This window comes from Neophocaena asiaeorientalis, unplaced genomic scaffold, assembly GCF_003031525.2.
Source record: "Neophocaena asiaeorientalis asiaeorientalis breed wild unplaced genomic scaffold, Neophocaena_asiaeorientalis_V1.1 scaffold629, whole genome shotgun sequence".
In the NCBI taxonomy this organism is placed as follows: domain Eukaryota; kingdom Metazoa; phylum Chordata; class Mammalia; order Artiodactyla; family Phocoenidae; genus Neophocaena; species Neophocaena asiaeorientalis.
This window is the reverse complement of record NW_020175468.1, coordinates 2,751,186-2,766,775: the sequence shown is the minus strand read 5'-3', so window position 1 is coordinate 2,766,775 and position 15,590 is coordinate 2,751,186. Positions and strand designations below refer to the sequence as shown.

Here is a 15,590-nt window from a genome sequence, read left to right as displayed (position 1 = left end):
ACAAACAATAAATGCTGGAGAGGGTGTGGAGAAAAGGGAACCCTCTTGCACTGTTGGTGGGAATGTAAACTGATACAACCACTATGGAGTACAGTATGTGCGTTCCTTAAAAAACTAAAAATAGAACTACCATATGGCCCAGCAATCCCACTACCTGGCATATACCCTGAGAAAACCATAATTCAAAAAGAGTCATGTACCACAATGTTCACTGCAGCTCTATTTACAGAAGCCAGGACATGGAAGCAACCCAATTGTCCATTTATAGCTGATTCACTTTGTTATACAGCAGAAACTAACACAACATTGTAAAGCAATTATACTCCAGTAACGATGTTAAAAAAACTAATATTAAAAAAATAATAGGCCTTCCCTGGTGGCACAGTGGTTGGGAGTCCGCCTGCTGATGCAGGGGACACGGGTTCATGCCGCGGTCCGGGAGGATCCCACATGCCGCGGAGCGGCTGGGCCCGTGAGCCATGGCCGCTGAGCCTGCGCTCCGCAACGAGAGAAGCCACAACAGTGAGGGGCCCGCGTACTGCAAAAAAAAAAGAAATTGAACAGATGGTTTGAAAATGATGATAAGCAAATGTCAATTAGCACATGAGGATATGTGTTCATTTTGATTATTTTCCTTCCCCCTCCGTCACTGTCCCGAGATCTACTCCCAACTGCTTCTTTTTACAGCTCACCCTCTCTACCCCATAGCTGAGGGAAGGGGGTGATTCTCATGTCACTTTAGATTCTGGAGGCTGACCGTATGTGGTGGGATATTAGGATAGGAGGTATTTTCTCCTGGGATTCCTTACTACTGCATCTCCTGTCATTACCTAGGGAATTATTCTGACCCCGCAACCCTACATTTCTGGTTTTTAAGCCACTCAGTTGGGGGTACTTTGATACAGCAACCTTAGTAAACTAAAAGTACCTAAGAAAGTGGGGAGGGGAGAGGGTTGTTTCTGGTGATTTTATGGAGTTTCTTCAGTGAACCAAGCTTCAGTAAAAGGCTGGCTGTTGCCCTGTCCATTTTAATTTAATTAATTATGTTCATGGTCATGGGGTGTTCCTTCCAAGAATTAGTTTTCCTAGGATTCTATCCATGGCCCATTGTTCTCCCTGGGTGATTTCATAGTTTCACATGCTGTATTTTGATGACTCTCACATTTTATTTTATTTTATTTTATTTGCGGTACGTGGGCCTCTCACTGTTGTGGCCTCTCCCGTTGCGGAGCACAGGCTCCGGACGCACAGGCTCAGCGACCATGGCTCAGGGGCCCAGCCGCTCCGCAGCATGTGGGATCTTCCCGGACCGGGGCACGAACCCGTCCCCTGCATCGGTAGGTGGACTCTCAACCACTGCGCCACCAGGGAAGTCCTTGCTGTTCTTTTTAAATCTGCTTTGTGTAGTAAGCATCTTTCCAATCTCTTTTGGTAGTTGCAAAAGATTCTATTGTATTCATCAACTATGGCACATCCATACTCCACCTGAAGGTTTTTAGGGTGTTTGTTATTTTTTGCTATTACAAATAATGCTGGGGAGAATATCCTTGTCATTTGCCATGTTTGGCTATAGTGTGGGAAATCTTTATGCATGCATACTAATATTTCTTTTAAAGGATATATTATTAGAATTGAAATTTCTGGGTCATGAAGTGTGCATTTAAAATCAACTATGCTGTATAACTTGTGAAAAAATTTATATTCTGTCCAACCCCATTTATATTCTGTCCAAGCCCATTCTCCCACAGTCTTGCCAAAGTTGGATATTACCGTCTTTTTAATTTTTCTCCAATTTCTTTGGGGGAAAATGGCACCATCTTCAATTACATTTCTCTTTGAATGAGGTCTCTTTTAGTCTTTTTATCACTTCTCCTGAGCTTTGAAGTCAGTGTGCTAAGCGATATTCTCGGATTCTAAAACTCAGTAGGCCAAAGTGAACTGCGTGATTCTTCATTTTGCTCGCCTTGAAGCTATTTCTCTTTTGCATGTTTTCTTAACAGCCACAGCAAGCCTTCTGCAGCAACCCAGCCCTGAAACTTATTTTTAGTTCTTCCCTTTTCTTTATTTGCCTTCTGTTCATTACGAAGTCCTGATTATTTTTTTAAATTCTAACATCACACATGTGAAACATTCATAAAATGCACAGTTTAAAGAATAACAGGGCTTCCCTGGTGGTGCAGTGGTTAAGAATCTGCCTGCTAATGCAGGGGACATGGGTTCAAGTCCTGGTCCAGGAAGATCCCACATGCCGTGGAGCAACTAAGCCCATGCACCACAACTACTGAGCCCTGTGCTCTAGAGCCCACGAGCCACAACTACTGAAGCCGGCACACCTAGAGCCTGTGCTCTGCAACAAGAGAAGCCACCACAATGAGAAGCCCGCGCACCGCAACAGAGAGTAGTCCCCGCTTGCCGCAACTAGAGAAAGGCCGTGCAACGAAGACCCAATGCAGCCAAAAATAAATAAATAAATAAATTTATTAAAAAAAGAATAACAGGGCAGGGACTTCCCTGGTAGTCCAGTACGTAACATTCTGTGCTCCCAGTGCAGGGGACCTGGGTTCGATCCCTGGTCGGGGAACTAGATCCCATGTGCATGCTGCAACTAAGAGTTTGCATGCAGCAACGAATATCCTGCGTGCCACAACTAAGAGCCGGTGCAGCTTAAATACATAAATAAATAAATAAAAAGAATAACGGCAGGAACTCCTATCCAGTTAAGACCTGGTGTGTCGGTGGACCCCAAGGCCGCTCTCGGGTTCAATGATCTGCTGGAAGGACTCACAGGAAAGCCGTTATACTCATGTTTGTGTTTTATTACAGTGAAAAGATACAGATTAAAGTCAGCAAAAGGTGCACAGGGTAGAGTTCAGGAGAGACCAGGTGGAAGCTTCCAGTTGTCCCTACCAGTGGAGTCATATGAGCAGCACTTAAGTCTCCCGGCAACGATGTGTGACAACACATACTAAGTATTGCCAACCAGAGAAGCTCCCACGAGCCTTGGTGTCCAGGATTTTTACTCCCACGAGTCTTGGTGTCCAGGATTTTACATGGCTGGATGCCCATGTGACTGACCTCAGCTACTCAGTCTCCAGTACCTCCAGAAGTTAAGCTGATACCATTTGGTCCAAGGCCCCAAGTAAACAAAGACACTCTTATCAGGTAGGACAAGCCAAGAGCTTAGAGGTTATGTCCCAGGAGCTGATCATTGGTCAGTCCTCTCTTTGGAATGTGCAGGGTTTAAGCACCCCAAGACTGTTGAGTTAACCCTTTACTGCACACCAGGGAGGCTGTCAGGATATGGAAACACCCAGAAAGCGTCTCTCCCTCCACTGCAGTTAATGGTGATTCTCACTTTTGCTGGCATATTTGTACCTTTCCTTATCCTTTTACCATCTCTGGATGTGTCTGTAAACCAACCATTTTGTTCTGCTTGGTCTTTATTTCCCAGCTTTAGTGAATACAATTTATATACATAATATCCACCCGTTTGAGAGCAGCATTATTCATAATAGCCAAAAAGGGGAAACAACCCAAATGTCCATCACCTGCTGAAGGGATGAACAAAATATGGTGGATCCATAAAATGGCATATTGTTCAGCCAGAAAAACGAGTGAAATACTGGAACCGAAAAGTGGGGATCTGGCTGCTCACCGCTCAAAAGCTAATAAAGAGGCAAAGTTGGTGGAAAAGAAAGTTTGCCTTATTTTCGATGCTGGCAACTGGGGTGGGGGTGAGGGTGGAATTCTGTCCAAAGGCCAACTCGCCCTCCTTGACAATCAGTGGGAAAGAGCTTTTATAGACAGAGGGAGGGGGCTCCATGCAGAAATAGCAGCCAGCTCTGACCGTCATCTTGAAATTGGTCATTGGTGGTCTGGCCAGCATCATCTTGATTAAGTACGGTTAGTCTTCAGTTCCAGGGTCAGTTTGTTCCCATTTCCTTGAGGACAACTCTCAGAATTATGGCAGCTTATGTCATGGCTACACGCTGGTCATCATGCAGTTAACTTCTTCCACCTGGTGGGGATTTCAGTATCTACAAGATGGATCACAGGACATGACTCAGAGTATTATCTATAGCCCTTGAAGAGGAACCAAAGGTCCTTGACTTTGCTTAGTGACTAAGCTATTACTGTTTTGTCCTGTTTGACTGCTTTTTTTGCTTCTGTATCTTCTCACTTCTCTGATTAAATTTATTCTTTGGCTAAAGGTTTTCCACAGACAAAAGGCAGGCAGGGGACATGGTGGGGAAGGACCATAGGGTCCTGCTCCATTTTAATACTGTACATGCTAAAACATGGGTGAACCTTGGAAACATTAGGCTGAGTGAAAGAAGCTGAACACAATGGACCCCATGTGATTCCATTCATATGACATATCCAGAACGGGCAAATCCACAGAGACAAAAAGTAGATTAGTGTTTGCCTAGTGGGAGGAGCAGAGGTTTGGGAGGAAATGGGCAGTGACTGCTAATGGGTATGGATGGGGTTTCTCTTTGTGGTGATGAAAATGCTGTGATATTGATTGTACTGCTGGATGGGCCACTCTGTGAATATACTAAAAGGAACCACTGAGCTGCTTCTGTTACTGAACCTAGCTTGGGTCTGCCTGCCCACGTGGAGTAAAGACAATCTACTGACACCGGGTTGTGGTGAAGGAAAGTGCAGGGTTTATTGCAGGGCACCAAGCAAGGAGTCCAGGCAGCAAGTGCTTAAAAGACCCGATGGATTTCAGGGAAAGGTGTTTTGTTGTTTGTTGTTGTTGCGGTACGTGGGCCTCTCACTGTTGTGGCCTCTCCCGTTGCGCAGCACAAGCTCCCGACGCACAGCCTCAGCGGCCATGGCTCACGGGCCCAGCCGCTCTGCAGCATGTGGGATCTTCCCGGACCGGGGCACGAACCCATGTCCCCTGCATTGGCAGGTGGACTCTCAACCACTGCGTCACCAGGGAAGCCCAGGGAAAGGTTTTTAAAGACAGGGTAAGGGAGAGGGGCTGTGGGTGTGTGTTATCAGCTCTTGGACATTCTCCCGATTGGTTGGTAGTGAGGTAATTGGGAGTCAACATCATCAATCTTCTGGTTCCAACCAGTCTGGGGTCTACATTCTTGTGGGCAGCATACAATTAACTTCTTCCACCTGGTGGGGGTTTCAGTATCTGCAAAACAGCTCAAAGGATATGACTCAGAATATTATCTATAGCCCTTGAGGAGGAACTAAAGGTCCTTGACTTTGTTTAATGGCTAAACTATTATTATTTTGTCTTGCTAGACTGTTTTTCCTTTGCTTCTGCATATCTCACCTCTCAGATAAAATTTATTCTTTGTAACTCGGGGAAGGCCTAGGAGGCTAAAGTGTTTCTACAGACAAGAGGTATGTGGAGGACGTAGGGGGATCTGTTCCGGGAAGGCTCCATAGGGTCCTGCTTGGTTACACCTCCTGGTCACTTTAGTTTTGCCTTTTCTAGAATCATAAAGAATCGTTCCATGTTTAGTGTTTTGTGTTTGACTTCTTTCGCTTAGCATCATGTTTCTGAGATTCATTCATAACCTTGCAGGTATCGACCATTCACCACCCTTTCACTGCTGAGTAGAATTGCACTGTGTGGGTGTCCCATGGGGTGCTTATCTGTTCACCATCTGATGGACATTTGGGCTCTCCCCGGTTTAGAGCTATAATGAATGATGCTGTTATCAACATTTGTGTACAAGTCTTTATGCAAACATGTTTTCACTTCTCTTGGGAAAATACCTAGGAACCTGGTCATCTATGAGGTCAGAGAGAAGAAGCGACTTGTCTAGGATCCCCAGATAGGGAGGGGCTGGGTTCAAAGTCTGAATGAAGGTTTGGCACTGAAGCAGTTTGCCCAAGGGAAGGAAAGAGCCTGTCTTCCAGAGAATAAATGTTCACAATTCCCATTTCCCTCTTTTCCTCCCAGTTCAGCCATCTAACTCCCCCCTGCCCTGGCTCTGAGGTCTTCATCACCAGGCTGTCTGAGGTATGGGAGTCCCCATCATCCACCATCAGGGATAAACAAGATTTGACAGAAACAAGAGGTAACAGTGGACAGACTGAAAATGAGATAGCTGGACAACACCAAGGGCAGGGCAACCCTCGTACACACACGGTGGTCACGTGGGGGGACACAGCCATTTGGCAGAGGAGTGGAAATCAAATCAATCCTGTGGGGCGGTGACAGTCACTGACACTTAATGAGCACTTAGTATACGCCAGGCATTGTTCTAAGCACCTTACACAGGTTAACTCATTTATTCCTCACACCACCCACACAAAGTACTATTGCCCTTGTTCCTATTATATGAATGAAGAAACTGAGGCACAGAGAGGTTAAATGGCTTGCCCTAGGCCAGGCAGCTAGTGATGGAGAGATAAGTCCACACAGGTGAATCTGGCCCTAGAGATGACCCTCAACCACCATGGCACCTGCTTCTGTGTCAAGCTCTCCTGGGTGTGCTTCCCAGAGAAATTCTCCCACAGGTCCCTAAGAGGCTGTGCTCGATGATGACGAGGATCTCAGGTGGTTGGTGGAGTTCGGAGCTGGGGGGTGGTCATCTCTGGTGAAGCAGAAAGAAAAAAGGAGGTGGACGATGGGAATTCCCTGGCAGTCCAGTGGTTAGGACCCCATGCTTTCATTGCTGAGGGCCCAGGTTCAATCCCTGGTTGGGGAACTAAGATCCCACAAACTGCGAGGCCAAATAATAATGAAAATAATAATAATAATAATAACGTAGAGGTAAAAGGCAGAATAGAATAGAAGTCAGTGATTGGAAGCAGCCAGTTAGCTATGTGGTAACAGAGAAAGGAGGGAGAAAGAGATACGAAGGGAGGGAGGGAGAAATGGGGTTGGGGGGGAGAGAAGAGAAGCAGAGGGAAGGAGAAGGGGGAGAAAAGCAAAATATATTCTTCTCCAGTCTACCCAATGAATATGAATGTATCTTTCTGGGGAATACGTCTATAAAATAAATTGGTAATTTGTCAAATATATTCTTGGTGTTTTTCATGCTTCCATTGAGATCGTGGGATGGCAGCATGGTGGGGGGAGGGGTCCCCATCTGACCTCAGCCTCCCCCCAGCTCCCCCATAGGTCCAGCCCTCATTTTTCCCCATCCCCTTGGGGGAGGCCCAGTCCTTGCCTCAGGGGCAGGAGGAAGTAGCTGACATGTCTGGAAGAGGGCTGAGGGACAAGCCATGGAGAATGCAGGACCCAAGCCCGTCCCTCAGACTCTGGACTCAAACCTGCACATTCCTCGCAATCCTGGGTCTGTCGTTCAAATCTCCACCTTCCAGAGAATTCCTTAGCCGCCCCTAGCCCTGACTCTCTTTGAGACTGCACACAGGGCCCACAGGCTCTCAGCCCAAGGCCGCCCTCCTCTGAACACAGGAGAGATGGGGACAGAGTGAAGACACAGAGGCAGGCAGAGATGGGAACAGACTGATATAGGGGTATAGGCATAGAAGTGTCAGAAGGGAAAGAGAGACAGAGGAAGACCTGCCAGACCCCTTCTGATCTTTCCAGGGCTGACTGTACCCTTTTCCCAGCAATTTTCATCCTGATGTGAAGGGTCCTGTAGGACTCAGCCGCCACCCACCTCTTCAGCCCTGAATTCTGCCACAGCACCAACACCTACCTTTTATTCCAGGAACCCCGACCTCACAAGTTTCCCCAGGTGGCAGCGCCCTTCACACCTTCAAGCCTTTGCATGTTCTCCCTCTACAAGGATGCTGTCTTCCAAGAGGTTCCTCTGACCAGCTTCTCCTCACCCTTTGAGTCTTGGCGAAAATATTTTATCTGACCACCCTGTCCCATTCCCCTGCAGCTTCTGGTCACTTTCTAGGAGTCACGCCCCTCCTATTCCTTGTACCTTTGCCATGAAAATACCTATCACCCTGCCTTGGGACTCTCTTTGCAAATGTCTGAGCTTCACCAGAGCAGAGATTGAGGTTCTTTGATTTTTCAACCCTGAGGGTACAGGCTGTAGACATATTAATCTGATTTAAAACCCTACTCCAGGGGCTTCCCTGGTGGCGCAGTGGTTGAGAGTCCCCCTGCCAATGCAGGGGACACGGGTTTGTGCCCCGGTCTGGGAAGATCCCACATGCCGCGGAGCGGCTGGGCCCGTGAGCCATGGCCGCTGAGCCTGCGCGTCCGGAGCCTGTGCTCCGCAACGGGAGAGGCCACAACAGTGAGAGGCCCGCGTACCGCAAAAAAAAAAAAAACCAAAAACCCTACTCCAACACCTCCTGTCTGTGTGACACTGAGCAGGTCGCTCCCCTTCTCTGATCTTTAATTAATTCATCTGGAAAGTAAGGAGGACAAATTCTACCTGATTGGTTTGGAAGACATCAAAGATTCCCTTTGCCTCATGGTAACGAGCATTGGTTCCCTTCCATTTTTATCTTGGATCCTCAATGTTCACCAGAGTTTACACACTTCGAGGCACTAGAATTGTCCATCAGCAGCTAATAATGGTGATTAATGTTTATCATCACATGTCACATGCCAGGTCCAGTTCATGGACATTCTCAGTGAACTCTCTCAGCCACACTTGGCTGTAGGTACAAATAAGGAAACTGACATGACAGCAAGCCAGGGGAAGTCACTGGTTCTAGGTCCTGTAACACATAACTAATCCACTGTACATTCCCACCTGTAGTGGACACTGTTGGCAGCCTGCCCAGGTCCCCTCAGATTCCTCTTACCAGTTCTGTGCACCCAACACCCGGCTTCTGTGTGCTTTATGCATTAATCATGGCTTTTTATTTCTGTATTTCTGGTGCTTTGACATCTGGGGCCTTGCTGACATTGGAGGGACTGCCCCTCCCAGGGCTAGCCAATTCCTAGAGGTAATAAAGGACATGTAAGTATGCCTTTCACATGCAAAGCAACCAACCCAGAGCCCATACCCCCAACCACTTCCTTTATGGCATTCTATACTTCAGGTCACTATTCATCTGCCTAGTCACCCCAGGGCCAAGTTCCAGGCAACTGGGGACAACTCTTACACCCCAGAGCCTGCTGAAATTATTCAAACTAGACAATCCTAAGCTTACCCTGCCTCATCTGTTCCTTCGCAAGGAAACCACAGTAAAGACTCTTGTCCAAGTCTCTCCTCTTCCCCTCTAACTCCTGACTGACCCTGGTGCCCTGCAGAGCTTGGCATGCCCCCTTCCTTTGGGATCTGTGAAAATAACAAACTATCTTTTCAATGGCAATTGTCTCCTGATCTATTGGCCTCACCATACCTGAATGATAATAAACCTATATTTTAAAATAGTTTGCTGCTAAGGGCTTACCCTGCAACCTTGTTCCCAAGACTGCCCTTGAGCTTGAGGTGCCTGGAGTTTATATCCTGCCCCCTTCTTGTGACCTGTGGCCCATGACTGCCTAGAGGGGTATAGTGGCAGGTCTCCAAAGACAGTGCCCAATGACCACGCCCCCGGCATTCAGACATTTGTGTAGTCTTCTCCCATATCATATTCAGCCTGGGCTACCTTAACTCGCACTAACCAATAAAATGTGGTGGAAGTGACGTTGTGCCAGTTCCAAGCTTAGTCTTTAAGAGACTGGAAGTTTTTGCTTCCTCCCCTAGGAATGCTCACTTTGGGGGGCCCTGAGCTACCATGTGAGGGGTCCGGCTACCTGCTGGAGAAAGGAACCACATGCAGAGGGAGAGCACTGAGACCAAACCCAGAATGAGAGAAGTCCAGATATCCCACAGCCCAGTAGGGTCAAGCCTACTAGCCATCCCTGCCAAGGTGCCAGAGGCACCTGAGTGCGCCATCTGGGATATTCCAGCCCAGTTGGGCCCTAAGAGGACTGCAGCTTTAGTTGACATTACACGGTGCCTCACTGAGCCCAGTCAATCCATGGAATTGTGAACAATCACAGACGGTAATTAAGACTCTAAATTTGGGGGCGGTTTGTTATTCAGCAAGAATAAACCCAAACAGGGATCTCCCTTTGCCTCAAAGGCCCAGTTCCCTTTGCCTCAAGGTGGGAAAGACTCTACCACTTAATTTATCCTGTAAAGCTCCCCGTGGGATCAGGCTAATGCTGGGACTTCACCTGAAATCACACTCTAGCTAGTCTTCTCCCCCATTGCTGTCCTGTTTCATCTATTCCTTCATTGGTTTCTCCTGGGAGCATTTCTTTCCCAAGTCATGGATACACACAAACCTTGTCTCAGACTCTGCTTCCGAGAGAATCTGACCCCAGATGTGACACATCTGATTTTTCTCATCTCCAATCAGAAGCCAAGGGTCTGGCAGACTATTCTCTCTCCCTACTCTTCCCTGTCCCTCTCCTGCATCCAAAAAGCACAGACCACCTTCCAGACTCCCCAGCAACAGGCATCCATCTAGTCAGTGGGATGGGGGAATGAAAGTGGGAACAAAAACATCCATGAGTTCTCTGAGGGAAGCAGCAAGCAGCTTGTTTTGCCCTGGTCAGCAGCAAATGAAACCTCTTTGCCCCCAACCACACAACCATGGAGGGGATCACATGGAGGTCAGGCAGAAGCCAGGAGGTTGGCATGTCAGCAGCAGTACAGGGGCCAGGTGGGCATGAGAGTTGTCTCTGATTTTGTGTCTGTGGTGGGAGGGATTCTGCTGGTTGTTCCAACCCCTCCCTCAGGGAGTCTATCTCTGTGGCCTCTCCACCCCCACCAGTTCACAGTCCCTGGAAATCCCAAAATCCATCACCACGGATCCTCCAGCAGGTCCCACAGCCTGGTGCCACTGGAATCAGATAAGTCAGCAGAGAAAATGCTGGGGGCTGGGGGGCCACAGCCCAGTGGGGGACCCCCACTCAGAGCCTCCAGCCAATCCAAGGAGTCGGTGGGGCCCCTGGGAGAGGGGGACGGGGAGTTCGTGGGGGATGGGAGCGAGGAAGAGAAGACAGATGAGAGGCCTTCAGAGTCCGGGGAGGGGGACAGCAAGTCGAAGGAGCCGGGGAAGTCCAGGGGGATGGGGGGCAGCATGTCTGTAGGGGAAGGAATGAAGTGTGAGCTTAGGAAGGCAGGGATCCGGACCCCAGCTCCCTATTCGTCCTTTCCAGGAGTCTAGGCCCCCAGCGCATTCCTCCCTAGGACTCAGGAGTCCAGACACCTCAGGAGTCCAGACACCAACCTATTCCTCCCGCGAACACAGAAGCCCAGAACCTCGGCCCCCTTTCCCCCCAAATCTAGGACTTCGGCTCTTACCCTCAGGCTCCACCTGATCCTCCAGGATGTCATTGATGCCCCGGTTCGGAAGCAACTGTGGACGGGCAGAACTGGCGTGAACCTGGGACTCCAGCCTGATCCTGACTGAGACCCTAGGCCCGCTCCCTCTCACCTGCGCTCTGCGGATCGCTTCCTGCAGCTCCTCCTCCAGTGTCAGGGCTGTCGAGGCTGCTGCTGAAGGGATCGGTACTGGAGCTGGAGCTGGAGCCTGAGCCGTCGATGCAGCCGGAGCCGGAGCCGGAGCCGGAGCCGTCACAAGGGTTTCCGCGGCACGTGGAGCGGGCAGCGAGTGAGACGTTCGACTCGTCTTCAACTAGAACGGCGAAGAGGGCGAGTTCCTATAAGCCGTGCCCACTCGGAGCAACCCTATCCACTCGCTACCTGTGGCTCCACCTCCTGGTCCCGGCCCAGGCCTTCACTCATCCATGGCTCCCTTCGGCTTCGCCCCCTATTCTTTCATTGGCTTCCCTTCCCTTAAGATCCTCCCGCTTTGCTCTTAACCGCGCCCCACACACTTTATTGGCTATTCTTTTCTCGACTTCCCGCCCCGTCCCGCTTTGTCTTCTCCTCATTGGTCCACGCGCGTAGTCCCGCTCTCACCGAGCCCGGCCTCCCAGCGGCTCCCAAAGCCTTGCGCCTGAAGCGAGGCCAGGGAGCACCCGCCGGACCTTCCTCGCGCCGCTGCTTCGGCCGCTCGCGGGGCGGGGCGCCGCCGCGCATGCGCTCCAGGAGCATCGACTTGGTCCCAGACACTGGGAGGCCCCGCAGGCGCAGCTGCTGCCGGAGCTCTGAGACCTAGGGAGGGAGGCGGAAAGAGGCCGTGCAAGGCGGGCTCCGGGGCGCAGGGGGAGGGGAGGGGGGGTGGGATTCTAGGTCCTGGATCTCCAATGGAGCAGAGGCTGCAAGGTTAGACTTCTGGGTCCCCACTGAGCGAGAGGGCCAGCCTGGGAAGCTGCTCCCCAAACTCACCGTCAGCTCCTCCAGTTTGAGAGTCTGAAGTTCCAATTTGTGTGGAGAGGGCGAGGGGCTGGGGACTCCTGGTGGGGAGGGAGTGAGGGGACTGAGCTTCATCCTGGCGAGAGTTGTGAAGGGAAAACAGGTTAGAAGGAGCAGAGAGAAAAGGCATTTTGGAGTCCTCAAAGACGGGCTCATGAAGATGCAGGAAAGCAAGGGACCTGAGTTCTGAAGCTCCGCGAGAACAGAGGAGGCTAGTTCCGGTGCCTGAGAGAAGAGGAACCGCGGCAGGGGGCGGGGGTGGGGAGGAGGTGGCTCAGGCTCTCGGGGATGAGGTCAGGATTTCTGGGAACTGAAGGAAGAGGGGCCGGGGATTTGGACTCTTGCGTCCTGGGGGAGGAGGGAGCTGGGAGCCTGAACTTCCCAGAGAACAAAAACAGGGGTCATACCTAGGAGGTGGCTGCTGTGAGTTTGTCCATTCCCATGGAGGTGGTCCAGGGGGACTCAAGGCCGACCCTTCAGCCTGGGGGTCTGCCCTGGACCCTTGTCTCGGCTCTGGGGGCATGTACTGGTGGTATGTCAAGTTCTTCTTGGGCTTGGGCTCCCTCCAATGTTGGGAGATCTTGGGAGACTCCTGAAAAAGCAGGTATGATGTCAAACGCTTCTGCTCCATTCCCACTTTCCTGCCCCAGAGCCCCATGAAAAGTATGGGGTCGGCTTGTCTCCATCAGAGAGGAGCAAAATGGGCAGCAGTAAGGAGGACCAAGGCTAGACTCTCAGGGGGACTTCCCTTCACTCTGGTCGAGACTCACCTTCTTCAGGGACCGCCAAGGGTAGTGTTTTGGCTCAGGGAGAAGGACCCCAGGGCTGAAGAGGAAAGACGCTGGGCTCGAGGGTGAGGCTGGGGCCGGAGCCAGAGCCGGGTCTGCGGCTGAGATCCATGGATCTGGATCCGAGAATGGAGAGGCAGCAAAGGACCCTGAGAGGCCCCAGCCCCCCGGGTGCAAGAGGACAGAGCCAGGGAGTGAAACCCAAGTGGCGGGAGCAGGTTGTCTGGACTCCTGTATCTAAGGGCAGAAGTGCTAGGGACCCAGAATTTTACATTCTGAAGAAAGGCAGGAATCTTCTCCTCAGTCACCGAGGGGTGTGGTAGCTGAGGATCACAGATTCCTGGGGTTTTACTGGGACAGGGGTGGGACCAGCACTCCTGGTTCTTGGGGAGAAAGAAGCTGAAAGCCACATCCTGAGATTTGTATGTGTGCCAAGTGTGGGGTGTGGGATGCCTGTCTTCTCCAAAGAAACAGGATCTGGATCCATGCATTTCATTGGAGTGGGAAAAGCCCAAGAGCAGGAAGAAAAGCTCCTAGGGGTGGGGCAGCCAGGGATCTGTACTCCTGGGTCCTGAGGAAGGGCAGGATGGGATTGCAATGTACCCTGGGGCATAGGGGCTGAGGCTCGGGAACCGAAACAAGATGTGTGGCAGCTGCACTCCAGGGTGCCCCAAGGGAGTAGGGCCGCCATCCCCTCCCTTTCAGGGCCCACACTTACTTGTGTCCTGATAGCGTCTGTGGATCCGAAGCTGGAGGACTGTGGAGGAAGGTGGGAGGAGAAAGGCGGGAAGGGAGTGTCCAAGAGCCTGGCCTGGCAGGCGAGTGTGAGCTGCAGTTGTTGGCGGGACACGTGTGCCCAGCCCCCTTACACACTCCGTGCAGGCGGGTGGGCGGGCAGCCTGCTCCCTTCCAGGGCCTCCTGCTTGTTCCCTGCCAGCACAGCGCCGAAGGCCAGAGCCGTTCTGGGGCCAGGAGCCAGGCAGCGGTGCAGGCAGGAGGCAGCCCTGCCCCCAACTCCTCCACCTGCCCCCTTCGTCAGCCGATGCCCACCCCATCCTCCGCCCAATCACCATCTTAGTGTTTGTACCTCGCCCCCTTTCATACCCGCACCCCGTTTTGCACACGCCCACTCCCTTCTGCACTACCTCTGGGCCTCCCCTCAGTCTCCCCCTTTGCACACCCACCTTCAAACACGCACTTCCCTGGCCTCTATTTTTGCATCTACAGCACTTCTGTGCACTGGTACCCTTTGCCACTCTTCATCCTAGGCTCACTATCTCGGCACACACCGAGCCACGTTAACGCATTCAGAATTTGCCCCCCAGTTGTGGAGCAAGGATCTCTCTTTGCACATTTCTTTGTACACATGCACTCTTTTGCACATTCCTTGCTCTTTGGTTACTGGTGTCTTCGCACCCACCCAACCACAGAAGCAGACTCATTTGCACACTCAAGTACGCTCTGTCTACTCAGGACTTTACCTCCAGCTGTATCCACTTGCACACTTTTCACCTGCGCTGGGACCTGAAATGCAACCTTTGCCGCTTTCAAGGCTTGAGAGCTCATTGTCCCCTTGCCCACAGTTCCACACTGGGTGCTCCTCCGATTTGCACAGGTGTCAATTTAAGCCCCTGTTCCTTTGCAGTACCTGGCCCTCTGCACACCCACCCCTAGCCGCCCATTCCCCACTATTCACGTGAGCATTGCACCAGCCATTTGCACACTCACTGTCAACCACAACTCCACCCCTTTGCTGGGGCCTCCTTTACATAAATAATCTCTTGCACAGAAAACACATGCCTTTGGCATGTGTCACCACCCCCCTCCCATGTCACCCCGCCGTGCGGACTCCCAGACTCCCTTCCCTACGTGCACAGAGAGAAGACTCTCACCAGATCGGAACTTGGAGCGAATGATTTGGGAGCGCTGGGAGGAAGCCGCCAGGGTCATTGCCAAGGCTGGGATGGGCACCTGGACTGGCGGGGAGAGCAGGCCCCCCACAGGAGGCAGGGTCAGAGTGGAGGTCAGGTGGCGTCCCTTGCATGTGAACGCAGCAGGGAAAGGGCCTGAGGAACTTAGAGATGGGAGCGGCCTTGGGCCATAACTTCTGGATCCTGGGGGAGGAGGGGGCTGGGTGCCCAGACTCCTGGGTGTGAGGGAGGATGCGATGAGGGCCCCAACTCCTGGAGTCTGGGGGAGGAAGGACCTCAGATCTGGGACTCCTGGGTCCTAAGAAGGAGGGCACTGGTGGCCTGGATCCCGGGTCTATGAAAGGAGAGGGAGGAAAAGGGGGTGAAGGGAAGGAGCTCAATACTCTAAGGGGCCTAGAATCCAACAGCCTTGATCAAGAGGGGAAAGGGGACCCGATAGGTCCCTGGGGAATGGAAGGGTCTCTGCCACCTGCACTTGAGAAGGGCGTGGGTGGGTGTCAGCCGCCACTGTCTGTGGGGAAGGGACTAGGATCAGAGAGGTGACAGAAGAGTTAAGGCGGATTCCCCTCCCACCCCCCACCCCAGGGGCTTCTCACCAGGTGGGCTCGGCTCAGCTGTGCTCTGGAGCGGGTTGA

General features: G+C 51.5%; 1 protein-coding gene across 5 annotated transcripts; it reads right to left on the bottom strand.

Annotated features, from left to right (window-relative positions):
* Positions 1-3,984: 3,984 nt before the first annotated feature.
* MAMSTR (MEF2 activating motif and SAP domain containing transcriptional regulator) lies at positions 3,985-15,590 on the bottom strand. Of its 5 annotated transcripts, XM_024768686.1 has the most exons (10): positions 15,552-15,590; positions 14,917-15,000; positions 13,743-13,781; positions 13,007-13,140; positions 12,644-12,828; positions 12,210-12,312; positions 11,841-12,035; positions 11,353-11,553; positions 11,220-11,274; positions 8,224-10,999 (listed from the first exon to the last, which is right to left on the bottom strand). In XM_024768686.1, the coding sequence occupies exons 2-10, from the start codon at positions 14,972-14,974 to the stop codon at positions 10,716-10,718; spliced, it is 1,254 nt and encodes a 417-aa protein (XP_024624454.1). In that variant the 5' UTR covers positions 14,975-15,000; positions 15,552-15,590; the 3' UTR covers positions 8,224-10,715. The 5 variants fall into 5 exon arrangements, 2 of the variants coding, with proteins under 2 accessions (XP_024624454.1, XP_024624453.1); XR_003006332.1 differs by lacking the exons at positions 14,917-15,000; positions 15,552-15,590 and adding an exon at positions 3,985-4,037 and having other exon boundaries at positions 8,719-10,999; positions 13,743-14,097; XR_003006330.1 differs by lacking the exons at positions 14,917-15,000; positions 15,552-15,590 and adding an exon at positions 5,303-6,572 and having other exon boundaries at positions 8,343-10,999; positions 13,743-14,097.